This window comes from Pan troglodytes, chromosome 1 (genome assembly GCF_028858775.2).
Source record: "Pan troglodytes isolate AG18354 chromosome 1, NHGRI_mPanTro3-v2.0_pri, whole genome shotgun sequence".
In the NCBI taxonomy this organism is placed as follows: Eukaryota; Metazoa; Chordata; class Mammalia; order Primates; family Hominidae; genus Pan; species Pan troglodytes.
The window spans coordinates 83,546,156-83,568,642 of NC_072398.2; the positions used below are offsets into that span (position 1 = coordinate 83,546,156).

The window sequence follows — 22,487 nt, forward strand, 5'->3', positions numbered from 1 at the left end:
GTGGTAACTACAAGATGGAGTGTGAAGATGGTACATGGATGGACACATTCCATTAATGTTAGTTCTTATCATTGTCTTATACTTTTCTCCATTTGATTAATATTAATCTTCACTTCCACTTAAATTGTTTGCTCTTTAGGGAAGATCTTAAATCTTGTATTCCTTGTATCCATCCCTCCAGCACTTAGTTTGGGGACATAATATGTACTTATTAAACATGAGATGGCTTACTTTTGGGGTAGACTTTCTCGGTATTTAGGTGCATCCAACAATGTTTCTAGATTTTGTTCTACCCCATCCTGCTGAGCTCAAGGAGTCATCCTCGGGCTGGTGCAGTGGGAAGGGACCAACCTGTGAAATGGCCAGCAGAGATTTTATTTATTTTACTAGAAGGTTTCAATCTCTATGACAGCTCCAAGGTGGTGGGATGGGGAGGGCAAGAGAGAAAGCAGGGAGCCTGGGGTAGGCACATAAGATAGTGGTCTCTGGCAACTAAATAAGCTGAGGGAACTCCTGGACCGAGCTCGTCTGGGTTTGAAAAATCCGCCTGCTGACTTCCACCCTAGTCCCGGCCTCGTCCTCATCTTCTTCGCTCGACTTGTGGCAGGTGTTCTGGTAGAGCACAGCACACACACCTGTGAGCCAGGCAGCCACAGTTCCCGCGGCGAAGATGCAGAAGCCGATGAGCAGCAGGAAGATGTAGTCTTTGTGGTCCAGGTGCGTGATGCACATGTATCGGAGTGGGTTCCCCACCCGGGTGATGGGCCACCCTGTCAGCTCTGTGGGCTCCACACATGTGGCATTTAGATCATCTAAGAAGAAAAACACAGCAGGCAGGGTGCTGAAACAGCGTGACTCCCAGCGTCCTAAGGCCAAAGGGGATCAGGAGGGACCATCTGCACCCTCAGTGCTCCAAGTGTGGTCTGTGGGCCAGCAGCATCGACATCACCTGGACCTTGTTAGAAATGCAGAATCTCAGGACCCACCTGTGACCTCCTGAATCCAAATCTGCATCTCAACAAGACCTTCAGGGTATCTGTTGCACACTGGAGTTTGAGAAGTACTGGGCCTGGACTGTTCCTTGTCCCCAGGCTTTGCTGCATTCAGGCCATGAAAATGCTTCTTAAGGATGCTCAAGGAAGGAGAGGCCACAACAGGGGTGGGGAGGTTGGAAGGTTAGGCAAGATTGCCATGGAGGGTTGACATCTCTCTGTTCTTTACCAGTCACCTCCCTCTTGCCCCTCCCTTGCCTCCATCCCGACTTTCCCTTCACCTTGTCCCTTTCTCTTTAGCAGTAGCTGAGTCCAACCTGGCACCACTAGCATCCCCCAAGAGCATTGCAAGCCACTCAACTATAGGGAGGGACGAGATTCTCCTGAAATGTTTACTGTGTGTTCTACCCGCTCACCACTTTCCCCCCCGAGCAAGTCAGGGGAGCCCAGGGTAAACAGGTTGCCAAGAGGGAAAGCAGTTCTGCTTCTCGGTGGTGATGTTGGCCATCACTGGCTGATTATGTCATCGACATGAGTCTTCAGTCAGTCTTAGTAGCTGACTCAGCTTCCTGGCTACTTCTCTGAGCACCTCCCCATATGTAGCGCCATGGCCTTCACTATATAACAGAAAGAAAAGTGGGCTCTGGAGCTAGACAGGCCAGGCTTCTAATCCAGATTCTGTTACTTGCTAATTTTGTAAACTTCAGCAGGATACCGGATTCTGTCTCTGAATTCCATTTCCTCATCTTACCAGTGCAAAGAATGACACTTCTCAGAGTAGTTGAGAGAACTGACTGACATAGGTAAGAAGGCACAGGTGATTGTGCCTCGAGCACGGAATCCTCGGAGCCCTATCACTGCCCCTACATTTTTCTAACTCCATATACTCTGCCATGCTGAGGCTGAGTGCTTGTGTGAGGTGCTCAGGTGAATGTATCCAGCACACACTAGATCACTGAGCTCCGGCTCAGGGCTTGAGACAACCACAATCAAAATTATAATAGCAGCCAGTATTTGCTAAGTGCTTGCTATGCACTAAGTTATTTACAAATATCTTGTTTAATTCTAATAATAACCTTGATGCACATAATATTATTTTCCTTGTCTTACAAATAAGGAAACTGAGATTCAGGAGATCCCATAACTTGAAGGTTTTAGATAACTGCAGAATCTAGATAGAAGATAGAAGACAGAAGACAGAAAGCCAGTGTGAGCTTGTTTTGCGTAAGTGGGATTTGCAAACAGGAGCTATTGTGGAGAGGAGTTTCCTCTAAACTTCAGGGCAGGAACTGCCTGACTAGTGAAAACATCACTATCCTTGGTGACCCAGGATGTTAGGAAAATCAGGTTCAGTTAGGTAAATCCTAATGGGGGCTGGAAGCAGCATTCAAAGAAAAAGTACAGAAGTAAGTTGGCTGGGGAGAAGGCATTTGGGCTTATGGGTGGCTGGAAAGAGCAGTCCTCTTCACCCGGACACCAATACTTGCCTCTTGCTTCTGTATCAATGCACCTACAGCAAAGTCATTTTGTTTTGTTCAGGAAGATGGCGTGCAGTGTGTAATGCTGTTTAGGACTCAAGCTTTTAGACACAAGAGGGGAAGCCAGTGCACGAACTGTGTCATATCCACCGTTTGTAATGATTACAGAGGAAGGGAGAGGAAGAAGCCTCTCTCTAGACAGTGTGGGATGGTGGCCCTCAGGGCAAACCTGCCCCACCAGAGAGCTCTCAAGTAGAGGGAAAGGAGTTGAGGGCTGAAGTCGCAGGAACACAATTATGCCTCTGTACCTCTTTCTAGTCAGCCTGGCTTGAGGACCTCTGTGGCTTTGCCCAGGAGGCCTGGGCATGGGGCTCCCATGAGCAGGGGAGGCGCCTGGGAGCTCTCCAGGAATTCTTTCGAGAGAGAGCTCAGGTCACCTGCCCAAACTGTGGGAGACACATGAATCTTCAAAGAAAGATGTATTTGAGAAAGGAAAACATGGGATTTGGAGGGTCTGGGATGTGTCTAGGGGGGGTTTATCTCATTCTATTTTTAAAAAGATTGGGCTTTCAAATTGCAGCTTGGGCGGCAGAGATGAGACTAAACATCACACACGTTTCCCCATTTTGGAGCATTAACTTTGAAAGGAGCAATTAGGCAGTGATTTTAATGCATTGTTAGGCTGCTAAGTGAGGGATGTGGGTGGCTTTGTTGGGAGGGAGGCCTGGGTTTCTCTCCCACTGAATTATCTCCCCCTCTTCCCAGTCGCAGTCACTGCCAAGATTTGGGCTCTCCCCTCCCAGGCTCCCTATCTCCATTGTTTCCTTTTCCCAGCTCGGGGCCATTTCACACATTTCTGCCAAATTGCCTTCCCCAAGTACAGCTCTTCTCAGTCACACTCTGGCTCAAAACAGTCCTCTGACCTCCTGTGAACCTCAGAATAACACCCAGACCATTTGGCCTGGCATTCAGAGCCCCTCAGCAGCTACCCTTCTCCCCTTCCCTCCTTCTCAGCACTGCTGGTAACCTTTGCTCCAATTAAATTAAACTACATATTATGCTTTGATTACACCTCACCCTTGCCCTCATCTATAGTTACTTTGTTACACTGCTCCTTTTTTGTCAAATGCCTCATACCCCTAGTTTTGCAGGATCATGTTCTTCCCATCTTTTAAGATCTAGCCTAAATGCGTCTATTTCAGGGAGACCTTCCTCAACCACCCCGTCCTCAGAGCTCAGAGGACATGTGATTGTTACCACTCGTGAACTCATCCCTAGCATTTCCTTGTGTCATTCTTAAGTACCTATCACATTCTATCTTGCATGATGGTTATTTACAATGTGCATCCTTTCTCCCCTACCAGGTAGACTTTTAGCTCTTAAAGGTATAAACCATGTCTGATCATTATTGTTCTTGTTAATAAGAGCTATCATTCATTGACTGAATTGTGTAATTTGTAAAATTGAGGGATGTTCTGGTACTTTTTTAAATTATGAGATTCTAGGTTAATCCTACTATTCTGGTTTAATTCTATAGAAACACTCTGATCCTTTGAAATTTCTTGAGAATTTGCTATATGGCTGAATGTACAGTCAATTTTGGTACATTTTCCATGTGCTACAAATATATTATACAGTAGATCCTCTAACAACATTATTTCATTCTATGTCATTTTGTTACAATGTTAATGAGAAAAAAAGTATTCCCAGCCAGGGCCACTGTCTGTATGGAGTTTGTGTGCGCTCCCCATGTCTGGACAGGTTTTCTCCAGGTGCCCTGGTTTCTTCCCACATCTCAAAGATGTGCATATTAGGTGGACTGGTGTGTCTAGATTGTGCCAGTCTAAGTATGTGTGAGTATGTGTATGCATGGCCCCCAACGGAATGGTGTCCTGGCCAGGGCTGCTTCCCACCTTACACCCTGAGTTGCCAAGATAGGCTCCAGCCACTCACAACCCTGAACTGAAATAATTAGGCAAATATTATCTTACTTGTTTGTATAAATCTTTCTTAAATGTATGTATGTTTCATATTTCAATGCTAAATATTAGAAGGGTTTTTTGATCTTTATTAGAAGTTTGATGATGTTTTTGTGACTAGAAATAAGCTTTAGAAACTTAACTCTTGCTTCTATCAATTAGCCTATGGTAGAGTTGGCTTTGCTATATGTCATTTTGCTTAAAGTGGCAGTTTCTAAGAACCTATGGATATTAAGTTAGGATTTACTGTATTCTTTGTTGAGTACATTGTTCTATGCATGTCAGTTAGGTTGTGGTGGTGTACTGATTTTCTATACCCTTATTGACTTTTTATTTATAAACGTCTATTGTCTCTTAGTTATTATTAGACAATTGTCTACTAGTCCCTCTAATTATGTAAAATTACCAGTTTTTACTGTGCATTGGTCTGCTCCATATAGTTCTTTCAAGTTTTGCTTCACAATTTTTTTTTTTTGAGACAGAGTTTCACTCTTGTTGCCCAGGCTGGAGTGTAGTGGCATGATCTTGGCTCACTGCAACCTCTGCCTCCCAGGTTCAAGTGGTTCTCCTGCCTCAGCCTCCTGAGTAGCTGAGATTACAGGCACGCGCCACCACGCCCAGCTAATTTTTATATTTTTAGTAGAGATGGGGTTTCACCATGTTGGCCAGGCTGGTCTCGAACTCCTGACCTCAGGTGATCCTCCTGCCTTGGCCTCCCAAAGTGCTGGGATTACAGGCGTGAGCCACCACACCTGGCCTTCACTTTACAAATTTTAAAGCTGTGTTATTAGGTGCATACAAAGTTATAATTGTTAGGTCTTCCTGGTAGAATTACCCTTCTATCATTGACCAATATCTCTCATTATCTCTAGTAATGCTTCTTGCCTTAAAGTTTACTTTGTTTAACATTAGTATGGCTGCATTGAAATTCTTTTGGTTAGTGTTTGCGTTGTGTATCTTCTTCCGTCCGTTTACTTTTAATCTTTCTATGCTCCTATATTTAAGGTATATTTTTGTAAGCAGTATGTAGCTGGGTTTTGTTTTTCATCCAAGCTAGCAAACTTTGTATTTTAATAAGCCCATTGACATTAAATGTAATTACTGATATATTTGGATTTATACCTAGTATCTGTTTTTTTATTTGTCTCACTTATTTCATGTCCTTTTTCTAACCTGTTGCCTCCTTTTTTTAAAAAAATCATTTAACTTCCTTTTCTTTAGCTCGTTAACCATACCTTCTTTTACTATTCTAGTATGATGACTTCAGAGGTTTTATACCCATCTACTGATCCTGAAGTGCCTGACATGTGCTAGGCACTATATGAGATGCTTTACAAAATTAAGCTCTAAGCTCTACTTTTGATCACCCCACAGGGTAGTTTTAATTATTCCCATGCTATGGAATGAATAAACTATACATCAGTTCTTCCTTCTCTGGCTTTCTTAATTTCCTTGCCTCTCACACAGGGGGTCGGCAAGTACTGTTTTACATGCTGTGCACTGCACAACTCCAGGAGGTTCCATTCATTTTATAGACAGGTGACCCAACTTTATGCCATCCCTTTCCTCAGCCTCACTCCAGCGGGCCAGGCATTAACTACAGATGTCATTAATATTGAACTTCTTATTGCAAATAGTTCCTAAGGAAACATAAACCACCACCTGGTTTATTTCTGTACACAACATATTGCTCAAAGGCAGAAAACCTCTTTGTCAGAATCAGATGCATGGAAGAACTACAGTGTCTGGGTCCTGGAACCACACCTATTAGTGTGGGAGCCAAGGAGGCCTCTCTTTCAGAAAACAGTATTGAACCCGCCAGTTATAAGGGGAAATGCTTCTTTTCTTGGTCTTCAGGAGGGACCCGAGTTCTGCCCAGGGCTGTGCTGCAGGTTCCCAGGGCCTTGGTGCCCCCAAAGGAGCCAGGCCATGGGCAGGTTGCTCGAGCCCCTGTGGCAGCTTGCTCAGGAACCTTCTGGGCTGACTGGAGGGGTGAGCATCTAGGCAGTGGCAATGGAAAGCAAGAGGGTGGAATCTGAAGGCATTGCAATTACCTCTCAGTGAGGAAATTATGTTTCTATCAGCTTTATGCACCTTGTCAAGCACTTCGTCAACTTCTACCCTGGATCTAGAGAAAAGCCTAATTCCCCAATTTTTTCTTTTAGGCCCCAGTCCACCCAAATATCACTAGATGTACAGTGCTTTGCCTTCCATTTTTTTGCAAGCTAAATTATGTTTTTGTCAAGGAAATTGATTTGCCACCTATTCATTTTTCTGACTCCACTCATTAGATTACAGATACTATGAGGATAAGAATTTTTTGTCTGTTTTGTTCACTGACGTCTATCAGGATGCTAGAGCACAGGGCGTATTTGTTGAATGAATTGATTGTTATTCAAACCCCTTGGGGTCACTGTCCCTGACGTAATGCTCAGGTGGAGGAAAGGGAACCTGAGTGGTAGAATATCATAGGTGGGTCAGCTGACCTTGGACTGCCTCGGACACTCTACACTGGGTGAGTACCAATCCCTATGAGAGTCTGGGGAGGGTTCAGTGAGCTAAGTGAAGCTCCAAGGAGGCAGGAATGGATGCTCTCTAGGACCAAATGGAGGTATAAGCCTTGAACTGGGAAGAGCACCTCCTCTGTCCTGTGAGACTGAAGAGAAGGAAACAAGGGTAAGAGTATGAGGACAAACTGCTGCAGACATGATATCAAAAGGTAATTATTATTATTTCCAAATTACTTTTCGAGAACTGTTTGAGAGCAGAGACCCTTTTTCTGTACTCTTGTATCCTTAGTGCCTGGCACACAGTAGGTGCTCAATAAGTGAATGCAAGGGTGGATTATTGGTCTGATCTCCTATAGCACTTTTAAAACTCTGATGTCTTTGGCCTGTTGTTTAGGACAGGTTCCCCAAATGGAATATGAAGGGATCACTATTATATATTCTGTTGTACTACAGGTGCCCAGAGGAGATGATTCCCTAGAAGGAAACCTAGGTTGGGCAATATGACTGCTCAAGAACACCAAAGCCAACTGGCCAACAAGGCCCCTTCTCAGATCCTCATGCACAAACCTATGAGAATTTCAAGCCCTGGCACTGGCTTCTACCTTTGCCTTTCTGGAGCTCCACTTACTCATTGCCCAGCTGTCATGCAATGATGGCATAAGCCAGGGGTCAGCAAACTACAACCTGTGGGCCAAATCCAGCCTGCTGTTTTGTAAACAAAGTTTTATTGGAACACAGCTTTCCCATCCTTTTGCATATTTTCTAATGCTGCCTTCACCTTAATGGCAATGTTGAGTAGGTGCAATGAAGACCCACAAAGCCTAGAATATTTACTATTGGCCTTTTCTGGAAAGTGTGTGCTGACTCCTGGTCTAATCCATCCTAGGCACCTTAAAACCTTAAGGATTTGTGTTATTTGGGCTTGTGCAAAGTACAATTCTTATCTGGTATTCACAATTTACCCCCCTTGTATATAGAGTCTATAGATTTTTAAAGGTTAAAAGTGATTCATAGACTCATGGAACATGGAGACGAGACCTTGACGTTTAGCAAGTTCAACCTGATTATGCCTGTGCTTTACAGGTGTTTTAGGTTACAGAACTGGTCTCATGTATAACTGGTTGCAAATGGGCATGATTCAGAGGCAAAAAGCTTTCTTTTTCTCATAATTCCTTCTCATGGGCTTGTCAGTACCCAGAACTCTGTCAGTGGGAGATGAAACATTCCATTTCACCAATAAAATAACACTCAAAAGTGTAAAGTTTTCTGAAAAAGAAGCAAATGACTTAATCCCTACTCAGGGGTAGCCCCCTGCTACCACCTTTTGGTGGGGTGAGGGGAACAAGCTGCATGGTGGGGCTGGCGGCTGGGACCAGGTTCTTCTTGGAAGTTAAAAATTAAATTTTTTTTCTTCTAGTTTCTTCTCAGTTTGGCCTAGAGCTGAGCCTGCTTAATAACTACCCATCTGCTCAGAAAAATCCAGAGAGCAGACAGTTGTCCTCATGGATAACAAACCATTGTGAAACCCCAGGAGCCGAAGGGCACCATCATTCACCAGTTCACCAGGCAGAAACATCAGGCAGAAATTGTTTGCTTCCTCTTTCACATTACATGTTCAGATCATAAGCAAACCCTGCTAGTCCTCCCTTCAAAATGTATCCTGATTCTTACCTCTTCTAATTACCTGGACCATTGCCCTGGTCCCAACCAGTGCCCTCTTTTGCCTGAACTGTGTTGGCCTCTGAATGTGTGTCCTTGCTTTTTCCTACAATCTCTATCTGGAGACAGCAGTGGGAGCAATCTGTAATTACAGATCATGTCACTTCCCTGCTCAAAATCCTTCCATGACTTCCCATCACACTTAGAATAAAATCAAAAGCCTCTCCATGGCCTATCTACCCTATGTGACCTGGCCTCAGTAATTTTCCATCTCATTTCTTCCCTTTCTCCTTTTCCTTCACTCTGCTGCAGCCATATTCCCTTTCTATTCCAGCCCAGAGCCTTTGTGTTCGTTCTCCCCTTGGTCTAGAAAGACCTTCTTCCACCCCTTGTAATATTTCCTTGGCTTCTCTCTCACTTTATTTCAGTTCTCTGCTCAAAACCACCTCCGCGGGCCCACTGAGCCTGAAGTATCTGCCTTGTTCTCAATCTCAGGCACACTCTTCTCTTCCCCTCTCTTATTTTCCTCCATGGCACTTGTTATTTGACATTATGTCATATATCAATTTATTTATTGTCTTCTTCTCCCACTAGAATGTAAGTTTCATGAGAGCATGTCTGTTTCTGTTCACACCAGTATGCCCTGTGCCTGGCCAAGGGGCTGGCATCTGATTGGTGCTCAGTAACTGTCAGTGAATGCATGTACTCAGATCCCAGTCTGGGCTCCTTACCTCTTTGTAAATGTCAAATAGGGATAACAATGCCTGTGCCTCATCTCAGCCAAATGCTGTGACCAAAGCATCTTGGCTGTTACAAGAAAATGCATTGAAAATTACAAGGGTTTGTCTAACATGACTTTAATTCCATCTTAACTATGTTTTAATTGGATGCATTGGATTTTTAGTTATTCTCTTATTTGGGTTGAGGAGAAGGCCAAATTCTTCTGTGTGATCAAAAAAGCTATCATTGGCCGGGTGCGGTGGCTCACACCTCCCAGCACTTTGGAAGGCCAAGGTGGGTGGATCACTTGAGGTCAGGAGTTCCAGACCAGCCTGGCCAATGTGGCAAAATCCATCTCTACTAAAAATAAAAATTTGTCTAAGCATGGTGGCACATACTTATAGTCCCAGCTCCTGGGGATGCTGAGGATCACCCCAGCCTGGTAAGTCGAGGCTGCAGTGAGCTGGGATTGCACCACTGCACTCCAGCCTGGGCAACAGAGCAGCAAGAGTCTGCCTCCAAACAACAACAACAACAACAACAACAACAACAACAACAACAACAACCACCACCTATCATTGCATATGGGTCATGCAGCAGATTAGGTGTTTTTTATGACATCATCTTGGAAGCTTTAACATCCCCCTCAAGAGCTCTGGCTCCCCCAAGTTGAACTCCTTGCCTCTGCTCACCCTCTTTGTTTCTGCAAACCCACACTGCTCTACCCCTCCTCCGCATCTCATGTGACACTCAGAATCACCGCCAGGCAAAGAATTTGTAACAACAACAACAGCTAGCATTAATTGAACATGTACTGTGTGCAGTTCTAAAATCTTCATGTGGGTTTTTTCATTTAATTATCACAACTTGAGGAAATAGTCACTATTTTATCTGCATTTTGCACATGAGGACTTGAGTTGGATGGAGATTGTTGCCCACAGTCAAGTAGTTGGCAAGTGACAGAGGCAGGATGAAAAGACAGGTGGCCTGCATCCACAGCCCACCTTGGTGTTGCCTGCTCAACTAGGATGTGAGCATCTCAAGGACAATGGATATTTTATAGTCGCCTAATTGGATTGGTGTTATGGAAGCTTCATAGAAAACATTACATGAAAATGTGTACTTTATAGATATGTAGTCATTTTTTGTCTTTTACCTCACTGAAAGAGACATACAGGCACCAATTGGGCCCCTCAATTGTATTTGTCCCCTGTTATTACAGTCACCCCCATCTATGTTTACCCTCGCCTCCTTCTCTGCAGTCCCAGAGGGCAGAGGGGGTGCCACTCCCCTTTCAAGGATTACCCCTTGGAGATCATCCATCCATTTCTGTCCTCTCAGGGACTTTACCCCACCAATGACTTCCCCTCTCTCTTATATCTTTGTCCTTTTTCTCTGCATCGACTCTTTCCATCAGCAGATAAACACATGGTTGGATCTCTTTTCTTCTAAAAATCCTCCTTCTTCATTTGTTTTCTCTCCAACTAGCACCCTATTCCCTTCAGTCCACAGCCATGCTTTCTAGAAGAGTAGTTTACATGGTTTACTCCTTCACACCTTTGATGTTCAGTTCATAGCCCATTATGGATTGGTGTTCACTCTCATCATGCCAGCAGAACTGCCCAAGACATCAGGGATCCCTGGTCCTAAATCTGATGGACAGTTTTCTGTCCTTATCTGACCTGCTCCCACTTTTTGGAACTCTTTGGCTTCCATGAATTTATCCTGTTCTAATTTCCTTTGTCTGGGGGCTCCTGCTGTCCTACATGAGTTGCTCTTTCTTACTTGACCCTTTGGTATATTGCATTCCCCAAAGCTTCTGCACTTGGCCCTTATTATCCTCACTTGAAACTCTTTTTCCTGATTGATCTCATCTTCTGTTAGGTTTCAGTGATCACTAGTAAGTTGATGATCCCCAAATATATGTATATTTTATGCCCTGTTCTCTATTCTGAATTTCAGGTCAGAATATCCAAATGCCTAGTGTTTTACAGGGACTTCCCACTCAGTAAGGTCAAGATGGGACTTGGCTTCTAGCCTGACTTCCTCACTGCCCTCCTCCAAGTGTGTTTATGTCAGCAAAGCCCCCACACTGTTCAAGCCAAAGTCTTGGGAGCTACCATTGATTTTTCCCTTTTCTGTATTTTCTGTATCTCATTCATTCACTCAGGAAACACTAGTTGAGCATTTTCTCTGTGTCAGGCCTGTGCTTGTTTCTGAAGATCCAGATCTGCTCTCATAGAGCTTCTAGTCTATCAGGGAAGACAAATGTTAAATGAATACACATTTATTAATTAGAATTGTGCCAGAAGTTACAAAGGGTGCACAAGAAACTATGAGAGGAGCTAGTTCAGTCCCAAATCCTGTTGCTTCTGCCTTCTAAATGATTCCTTCTCAAATGTCTACACCTCTCCTCCTCACTGTTGCCATAGGCTGCCATACTGTCTGGCTTGAACGCCTACGGGAGCTTCCTTCCTAGCCTTACCTCCAGCTCACTTGCCTCCCAAGACTTCTTAGGATATATTGCGTGTTCCCCAGAAAACCACTCAAGGCCCTTCCTAGCTGGGCCCCCATCCTTTTCTCTAGCCGCATCCATCCTTTGTAGGATTACCTCCAGAATGAGGAGCTCTTCACCTTTAAAGATGAGCAAACTGAGGTTGGCTGCTTTAGCCAGACTTGAACTGCTGTTTTTCAGAGTCCTGAGTGATGCTTGGTGACCTGAGGGGCCAGGTGTAGAAATCTGGCATTTCTGAGCTTGGAGTAATCTTCGATCACCTACTCTCAGGGATCCCAATTGGCCTGAGTCAGGGAGTGTGTCAGCATCACCCAGGGGTTCCTAAACGTCCCATGCTTGCTGCTCCTATCCCTTCTTGGATTTTCTGGGTGGCTTAGGGATCACTGACTCAGTTGCACCCCTCTCAGCCCCCTCCTTGCCCTCAGGAGGCTGCTTCTCTGGCTTTCAACAGCCTTGGAAGCCTTGGAGCTGCTGGTTGCCCAGCCTTTCTTTTTTTTTTTTTTTTTTCTTTTTTGGCCTTTGGTCTTTATTTTAATTTCCCTGATGGAGGACATGGGTAAGCATTGATAGTGGAATAACGTGAGGACCTGAATTCATTCTGGAAATCTAAGTTTGGGCACAGTTGTGGATGACTTTGTACTTGGTAGGTTGAAATGGGGCCATTATCCCATTACAGCAGTCTTGAATACAGGATGATATAACCTCGTAATGAAACTAAGATGTTCTCTGCTCAAAACGCCCTCAAAATGACTTGGACCTGAAGCAGCACATGACTCAACCCATCTGCTCCCTGCAGATGGTCCTGAGTGGCTTTGTCCACTGCCTCTGCAGCACCCTTGCTCAAGCTCCTCTGATGTGTGGGCCCCACCATCAGGCTCATTTAGTACTGGCTAAGGCTATCAGAGCTGACACAGAGGGGACTCTCTGTCCTCAAACCGCCCCACTCTAGCCCCTGGTAGCCTATCACTTTCTGAATTCTCACTGTTTCTGGTTGTTCCCTGTCAAATTGCAAATGCTCCCTGAGGGGATATTTCAAAACACTAGCCATTAGCATCTCAGAGCAAATCGATTCATTTACTAATTGGAACAGCCACTGAAGGTCCAGAACACAGGCCACTGTTCTAGGGTTTCTGAAAAGTGGCCTAAGGACAACCGGCATGAAGAGTTGACTGAATCAGAACCTCAGGGCATAGGACCTGGGATTCTTGTGCTCATTAGAGTTTGAGAAGCACTGTTTGAGCAAGTCTGGCCTGGGAGGAAAGTCTGGGGCAATGAGTTTCTTGGGGTGGAGGCATTGTTTTAGTGAAGTTGAGGGTGCTTAATATAGGAGGTGGGAGAGTACAGGAGTTAGAAGCATCTGTTTCTTAAATGAACTTCCTAATTATGTGATGTAGCCCTCATCACTGGGAACACCTTCGCCTCAGCACTTGCCACTCTGCACTTGCTCACCTGGGACCTTGCCTGCTGAGCGCTGTTCTCCTCTCACCTCCTGTGTGCTTATCTTTCTATTTAGGTCCATAGGCTACCAGCTATAAGAGGCCTTTGAGGATCTCTAACCCAAATCCTTTATTTTAAGGACAAGAAAAGTGACTCTTGAAGAAGGAAAGTGAGTTTCCCCATATCACACAGTGGCATTTCTGGGATCAAGACAGGGCTTCCTGGCTTCCAATTCTATTTTCTCTCTCTCGTATCCTAGATTATCTTATTCAGGACAAAAATTATGACTTTTTTTCTCTGTGAAACAGCCACCCCAGCATTATAATGCAATGTTGGGGACATAATGAATATACAATAAATGTTTCAGAGTTAAATGGATCATGATGTGCTTGACAGCAAAGAAATATCATGGCATCAGGGAAAAATATTTAACTTGGATGTCAGGATATCTCTGTGCTGGGCTTTTCTCTATAGCCACTTACCTGTGACTCTGGATTCTAAATTTCCAGCTTAAACATCCTATGTTAAAAGGCTACCCTAAACAGTATGGTAGCCAGTAGCCTTAGGTGGCTATTTAAATGTATTGAAATAAGATAAAATAAAAATTCAGTTCATTTGTTCTAGCCAAATTTCAAGAGCTCAATGGCCACATGCAGCTAGTGACTACTGTATCCGACACCATATATATAGACTATTTACCCTGTTGCAGAAACTCCTATTGGACAGCATTAGAGCAGACTTTGCGGGTAGAGGGGAATGGGATGTATGAGGCTAGGTTTTGTATGTTTTGGAGCTTAGAGTTTGAGTGAGTTTTCGAGAGCCTCCTGAAAGCCATTCAACCCTGTCCCCTGAGGGAAATCAAATATCCTGGGAAGAACTCAATGACCACTCTCACCTTCAAGTAGCATTAATGACTGGAAAATAACAGTGCTGGCCAGGAATTAGTCCTCCCACTTGCTAACCTGGGCCAGAAAGGAAATGGAATGTGTGGGTCTGTTTTCAGTCCGTATTGGTCAGGGCTCAGTAGAGCACCCTAGCAAGGGGCACATTACAACACACCTCCATTTCTGCTGTAACTTTCGTGTTTAAAAAGTGACTACATTAACTCTTTGAGAACTGAATACTTTTCAGTACATCTGGTGAGTATGCCATTGGAGAGTTTCTTTTGAATCAGACCTTTGATTATGGTGCCAGATCTCGCCAACCTGAGAAAGTTTTGATATTCTTGTTCAGTGTAGCCTTATGATAAAATAAAATGAATGAAACACTGGGCTTCCTCTACAACACCTCTATGGGGGAGGTCCTTAGCAAAAATGTGACACAGAAGAAGCGTATGATATTGCCCTCTTGTCTTTTCTTTTAAGACCTCTCCACTTCCTTCTTGCACCTCTGTTTCCTTCAAGGTTCTCCACTGCTGCAGAATTAATCTTAGCTAATCAAATTCCCAAGAATTAACTCCTCCTTCTGATATGAGAGCTGATAAAGGCTTAAGGACACTTGTGTTATTCTTCCCAGGAGTTCATGTATTTTTGCAGTTTCTTTTTCAAGATCATAACACATAATTGGTACCCAAAAGGATGAACCTCTAGTGACTAATTTCAGCTTAGTGGTAGGAAGTGGATAGGGACACATTGGGGCAAAAGTATTTATTGCTCAGTTATACCGTGTAGGTGAAGTCTTTCTCCTGAGGCTAGAGAAAGTTGCCTACACATCCCTAGAATGTAGTCTACACATCCACACCTGCCTCTGGAAGTGGAGCTTGTCTTTAGGTAGAGCTTTGGTTCTAGGTTCAGGTGACTCAGGAACAGGCACCCTGCTGCTGCTGGTCCAGCCCCAAGTCTTATGGCCTAGGCTGAGACAAAGTCTTGATTTGAGCTTCTGCTTTTGTACTCTAGGGTCTGAAAACCCATGTTCTTAACTTATCTAATAATACCCAACTTAGTCAGAACGTGACATAGACTTCTCCTGTCCCTCCAGGCTTCTCCTTGCCCCATTTTTGTATGGATTAGAGTCTTAGAAGCAGCTGCCCACCTTCCCACATTCTATCTATATTCCTGCCTGCATCTCTATAGTCATGTTTCTAGACAGGGTGCATTGTCCTCTAACACCACGTATGCTGAGCCTTCCTGAAGTCCACTGCTTATCTAGGGGAACACTTGACTGCTTTCTGGTATTCTACTCTCTTAGTATCCTGTACCTTTCCTCATCTACCAACCATTTGTTTTTTGATTGCTTATAGTGTGTCAAGCTTAAATGCTAATGGCACCTTATAAATGTTCTCATTTCATTTTATGACAGCCCTAGGAATGTTGGTTCTATTATTATCCTTGTATTCAAGATGAGGAAATTAAAGTTCAGAGAGGTTAAGTAACTTATCTTATATCCTGCAGATAGTCAGCATCAGGGCTAGAATTATAACCCGTCAATTTTATTCCAGAACCTGAGCTCTTAACACTGGGCTCTGCTGCCTGAGGGTGACTGTCCTTCATCTCTTGGAGGACAAGTGGCTGCGCCAAGTGCCTGTCACCCCAACAGGCACACGCTGGCCTCGTTTGTCCTGCCCTGTTTTGTTCTGTTATGCACAACTAAACTATGACATAGATATGGCACAGATGACCTAGAGTTACATAAGTCTCCATATGCAGCCTCAGGTTTCTTGGTTAGTTACCTTCATGAGCACTTGTTTGGCACATAGTAGGCACTCAATAAGTATTTAGATAAATGGATGAACTGAATTGTAGCATGGAAGTCCTTTACTTCACTGCATTGCTTTTCAAGGAATATACGTGCACTCTCATATTCCCCTTAATATTACACTACAGTGAAAATTTCCCAGGGCTAAGGTTCAGTATTTCCTTGGGTCTAAAATGAGTCTGTTTGTGAAGTGGATTCTGTTTTATAAACACCAGATAACTCAGGTTATTTCATAGAAATCTTCCTATCTCCTGAAATGTGGATATATGTAGAGAGATACATGGGCTCCATGCTAGAATATGTCAAAGATCACCATTTTGATAACAAATGTGGTATAAATAGGTGGGCTTAAGTTTGAGACTTCACCAAGAATGTTTGCCTATAGCAAAGATATTTCCACCTAGCAGAGACCATGAACCATCATTTGAGAGTCAAATGAATTAAATACCTTTCCTTACATTGAGGTTTGGCTAGAAGGCAAGAGAAGCAGCTAATGAATTTTACTGTATGTGTGTTCAACTTTATGGGTATGCATGTATCTGTTCATGTATGTGGGTGTGAACCTGTACATTTATGTGTGTGTATGTAATATGTGGATGGGTACGTAAGTAGGTATGTATGTATAAATGGTATATACGTGTGGGTATGTAAGTATGTATGTATATATGGTATGAACATATGTATATATGGTATATACAAACCTTTGTGTTTGCATATGTGTGTGTAGGTATTTGTGTTTGCATGTGTGTTTATGTGCATATTTGTGATTGTATGTGTGTATGGGAAGGGAGAACCAGACTGATTAAGGCCCAAATGAGAGCAAATGCTAAGGTTAGATTCACCCTTTTGGAGTTGGGGTAGACTGGGGTGAAACCTGGGTTTGCAAGGGAAGTACAGGCATATCAATGAATTTATGATGGTTAGTGCCTATTATCCAATGAAAATGATCTTGAGTCAGTTCCAAGTGGCAGCCAGATAGAAAATAAAGCTGAAGTTTAGATGCTGTAGCCATATTTTTATAATATAACTTATATTTATAACTAAACTCACTTACAGGATGATAGTTATGTAATTCGAGGATTTACGAGATAGTATAGTCTTGTGGAAAAAGACCTGCATTTGAAATCAAGGGGTTCAAGTCACTTTCTTGCCATTTATCAGCTGTGTGATTTTGGGCAGGTGAGTCTATTTTCTCATCCAAGGATAGGGTTAAAAATACCAATCCTAGTCTCTTCCACAGGCTGAGGGCACAAGTTTAAGTGTTGGTGTGACACTCATGCTAAAGGAAATGAGGTACCATGTGTGGAAAAATGGAGGGAGATGAGCAAATTAGCAGTTGTGGGTGCGTGTGTGGGGTCCCACGGCTGGGGGATGAAAGCTTTGTCTACCTCACAAAACAGACTCTTCATTCATGAGGAGCTTATAATCTTGACAAGATAGACACTCCTTTCTGATGTCTTGGAAAATATGCAGTGAAAAAGATCTACTTTATAATCCCATTCAACTGTGGATTGAACTGAAGAGTCAAGGAGTCCAAAGTGGTCAGCCTGAAAATTCTGAGAAGATACAACTGTGCAAGCAGAAATCTGATGAAGGGAGATGGAATGGGAGGCGAAATGGTAGGCTTAGGTGCTGGGGTGGAAGCCAAGCTATGTTACTCTTGTCATCTGGGGTGGGAGGTCCCACTTGCAACCTGATGGGCTATACTCAAGGAAAAGTGCATGTATGGTGGGGAGGGGCAAAAGAAGATGACACCCTTCCACAGGCTAATTTACAGGAACATGGACAGGGGAGAATCCCCTTTATGGACCACAGGTCATGCATGAGGATCATTAATATTGAACCTCTTTGATAGTGCTTTCTAGACACTATCACAGTTTTGGAGAAAAGTAGAAAACATTATCTCTGCCTCCTAGAGTTGGTGTTATAGAGAGTCAAGGCAACCTACCTGAGATAACTGCTTCTGCATTCTAGTCCTGTTGGAAGATGGTCTGACAAAGTTAGTTTCTTTTGATTTATTCTAACAACTCAAGTTGAGGTATCTGGCAGTAGGGTCAGGTATCTAAGGCACAAAATTTAAGGAGGCACTGACTCACAATGTCTTATTCTCAGTGCACTCACTCTCAGTGCCTCCTTAAATTTTGCCTCCTAAAAGCCCTGCTTGCCTCATCCCAGTCCAGACTCTGCCAGGAGGACTTTTTGAGACACACCCATTGGGAAGCCAGGAGGGCACGTTTTTTACTTACTGTCACCACTTGATTCTCTCTCCCCCAGTTCTCCTTGAAGTCTGTCATTCTGGCCAGGATTATTTCTAGCATATTGCCACCTGGGCAGTACTTCATGGTGGAAGCTTCAGCAGGAGTTTTATGAAGCTGCGTCTATGAAAACGTTTTCAAAGGCAAACACCCAGGGAAGGGAGAAACTACATGGTTTTGACAGGATTTGATTTTCTACCCAGAGTCCAATTTTGCCGGATTACATCAGTGGCTCCAGACTTTCTGTGAGGAGTTATTTCTCATTTTTCTGAAGCTCTGACTTTCCTGGGTAAAAATGCTATTATTGGTGGAGAGAAGAATTGGAGGGTAAGGATGAGACAGTAAAGTCCCTAAGATAAAGAGGGAATGAAGCACAGGGGCCGTGGCAGGCCGGGTGAGGTCAGCGGGTAGAGTGGTGGCAAGGAGCTTGGAAATCTCCCAGGTAAGAGCTGAGCATCTACCTGTAAGACTAGAATCTCTCTGCTTGACAGAGTGAGCACTGGACCCTTTCTCCATTGATTCATGCCATTCTCTCCTTCTATAGGAGGCCAGCATCTTCAAAACAAAGCAGCTATCAAAAGCCCTTTCTTCCTTCTTCCCTCCCTCTCTCACTGTCTGGGTAGCTCACGTGCCCCTCCTTCCATCTTTATATTAAACTTTCCCTTCTATATATCATAATCCTATATGAATGACTGAATTTACTTTTTGATCCTGGAAAAATTCAGTTGCTGAATTAAACAGATTAAAACAGTTTACCAACAGAATACAGTGTCCCTATATTACCTTGTCACTTTGCAATTAGAGTACTTCATCATTTCTACACACATCATATATTTGATGCAACTCTGTGCCTTAGGTAATATTATTGTCCCCACTTTATGGATTAGAAAACGGAGGCTCAGAGAAATGGTGACATTTTCAAGGGTAGCCAACTGGTAAGTGCTGAGTTTGGGACCAGAACTCAGCTCTTTGAATTCCTATTTCAGAACTTTTTCTTACTGCTACTCCAGTCAACCCAAGGGTGGGCCCTGCAGAGTAATAAGAATGCATTCAATCAGCTTCACCCAACTTTTTCTCCCATTCTGACCATCTTTTGAGTTCACCTTTTCTGGAGCCACTTCAATCACATCCTCTTCCCCACACCCAATCAAGCCCTCACCTGAGGGGTCCATATGGAACACTATTAAGAAGATGGCGAAGTCCAGGAAAGAGCAGTTGCACTTCCAGGGGTTTCCACTCAGAAACAGGGTCTCCAGAGTAGTGAGGTGGTATAAGGCAGCACTGTCCAGGGTCTGCAAGCCGGTATTTCTGAGGTCCAGGTACCTCAAAGAGGTGGTGTTGGCAAAGGTGAACTTGTGAAGCGATAACAGGTGAGGGTTGTTGGCAATGTTCAGCTGCACCAGGTTGCTGAGCACCGAGAAAGTGAATGGGGAGATCGAGGTTAGGTTGTTGGAGCTGAGGTCAAGGTAGATGAGTTTGAAGACCCCGATGAAGGTATAATCCATCACCTCTCGAATCCGGTTGTTCTGACAGTCCAAATAAACAAGGTCACTGAGGAGTCCTAGATGCATTGCTGGCAAACTAGTGATTCTGTTCTCGTTCAGGAACAGCCTCCGGGTGTTCAGGGGTATGTCAAGGGGGTATTCGGTTAACTGCTTCCCTGTGCAGATTACTTCTTGGGCTTGACACAGACAATTATTTGGACACTTTGACCCTGATACCAGCCCCATTCCAAAGGAAAAGAGTAACCACCCAGGGCCAGGGCCTGAAGCAAGGGACATAGTAAGAAGCCACAACCACCCTCCTTTCACCTTCCTGCGGGCTCTGTCCCTCTGATCCGAAGGCTGCCGGTGGGGGGGTGGGGCGGGGGAGGGGCGCTGGAAAGAACTGTAACACTTTAGCTTTGTGCAAAGCAATTTTCCATTACAGGAGAACTGAACAGAAATTGAAACGCGAGGCTCAATGCCCTGCCGCCCAGCTTGGTGGCTCTGTCGCTCGCTCCCAGACTGCTGCTGGAAGCTTGCCCACTTGGCAGCTTTGAAAGGTCTCACCCTTTCCCTGCGTTTGCAAGTGAAGGGGAGCCAGGGGAGAGCCACATGACAATGAGGTTGCCAGTTGACACCTTTGTGATGTCAGCAGCCTCAGGAGACTGCCTGGCTGAGGGAAAGAGATTCCTCACCTCTCCTTCGGGGTGGTGTGGGGGTGTTTTATGTGTCTTGGTAAGCCAGCTGGAACTCCCTGGGGGAGTTGGGGCCTCATGGGTAGGGGCCTGCAGCATGTGTGTGTTGGAGACCAGGCTGGGTTCAGTGTGTGGATGTGTATAGTATATGTACCCGCTCCCCATGGAGCTGTAGTAGAAGATTAGGTGACATTGGACCCCCTAATCTGCAGGCCATAGAGGGAACATGGGACATCTCCAGGCCAACTCCTTTTCTTAGTGATGAGCAGTGACTTGCTTGAGGTCAGTTCTCAGCGTGGGTCTTTTCTTGGGTATTGATTTGGATGGGTGCCAGTTTTTCAGTGTTGCCAGAAGAAGATGGGAAAGGGGGTGTTTCTTTTGAAATGAGGCAAGGGGAATTCCTCTGATAAAGTGGTACTCTTTTCAGACTTTATTCCTAGGATGTATACATCTCTGTCTGCATTTTGAATATATATATGTGTATTTTTAAAAAGTTTTTGAATAAGTGTAAGCTACTCCTTCTAACACAAAACCCAAATGTATATATAAAAAATCTGAGTGTAACAATAGAACTATTTTCTTACCACTCGTATTCTCCTAGGACTTTTAAAATAGTGAGTGCCTCTCTAGTACTTCTAGTGTGAGTTTATATTCATTAATTACTTGTCAGGTGATGAGTCTTTTGGAGCGAGGGATAGAAAACCTGGAAGCTGAAGAGTTGGGATGTTTCACACACCCCGTGGAGGAAGGCATATCAGGCAGAAATAAGATAAAACATCTGAGGAGTTGAAACTTTTATTTTTGGGAAAATTGGATTTCATTTTTTTAAAAACATTCATATATACTGAGTTGTGAATATTAATAACATATTGAAACCTAAGCACAGTGCCTGGCACCTGGTATGTAATAAACGTATAGTGAATGAACAATGTGAGAATGTTTCTGATGGTTTGCTTCCTTCTCTTGCTTCTTTGCCAAGAGAGAAATTAATAAAGTCAAATGGATTTGTGGCTAGTTAGCTAATGCTTGATTGTTTACTTACTCAGCATTCCTTGGGTCACTGGCTGTGAATTAATATGATGACTTAGGCGTGTTTACCAAATTGAAAGTGACCTTATTTAAGTAGACATTTCAAATACTTAAAGTAATGACCCCAATGATAGCTGTACTAATTGAAGCATGACTTAATTGATAGGGCAGACACCCTTTCCTCATAATTAAAACAAATTCTATTAAAAAATAAGTTCCTTTCTAGATCTTATACGATTGCCGAGGAGAGAAATCTAGCACATGAAGTCTATAGAAAAGAATTAATTTCCAAAGTGACTGCTCTGGGAGCTGTGGCGAGGGTGTGTTTTGCTGGTGGAGTGTGGCAGGGATACTTTGTTTGGAAGGGCTGTGTTTGTTGTCTGCTTCCTTTCGATGAGAAATGATCACTGATTCACTCGCCAAAGCTCATGGAGTGATTTTGCTGACGTGTCACCTTTTCTTTTATGCCGTTCTCCCTCTTTCTGACTTCTTCCCCTCAGACAGCCCCATCTCCAGGTTGCCCTACTTCATTTCCAGCCTCGTTATCCATACTAGCTTTCTCAAGATAGTAGTCTCAGAATTAGGCCTACCTGTTTGGCCGTATGGTTACAAGTGCTCTGCTTAGAAAAGCCTTAGGTAAATATATCATGCTAAAGGTTATTGACTGACACCAGTCAGCTATGCCTGGCTCTGGAGTATTACCATTTTCACAAAGCACTATGAGTGGTTTAACCTCAGGGAATATTCTTTTTGTTTGAGGTAGCTGTATTGTTTTTGGTCCTGAAACCTGGACACTCATGGGCTAGTTTCAGCTTTGCCAGGTTAGACCACATCTCTAAAGTGTGTACCTCATTTTGAGACTGAATAAATATATGTTCGATAAAGAAGAAGCAGACTAGACAAAGAATAGAGAATGTAGCATTGCTTGAATTACCTGATTTCAGAACCTTAAATAAATTTTGTTTTCAAAGAACAACTTGTGAAACTATTATTTCAGAAATCCTGCTTTGGGAAGTCCTAGACTAGGCTGTTTGTTCTTG

At 43.8% G+C, this 22,487-nt stretch overlaps 1 protein-coding gene across 1 annotated transcript; it reads right to left on the reverse strand.

The window, feature by feature from the left end:
* Positions 1-354: 354 nt before the first annotated feature.
* LRRC52 (leucine rich repeat containing 52) lies at positions 355-20,337 on the reverse strand. The gene is made up of 2 exons (XM_524946.7): positions 19,399-20,337; positions 355-812 (listed from the first exon to the last, which is right to left on the reverse strand). The coding sequence occupies exons 1-2, from the start codon at positions 20,018-20,020 to the stop codon at positions 493-495; spliced, it is 942 nt and encodes a 313-aa protein (XP_524946.2). The 5' UTR covers positions 20,021-20,337; the 3' UTR covers positions 355-492.
* Positions 20,338-22,487: the final 2,150 nt, after the last annotated feature.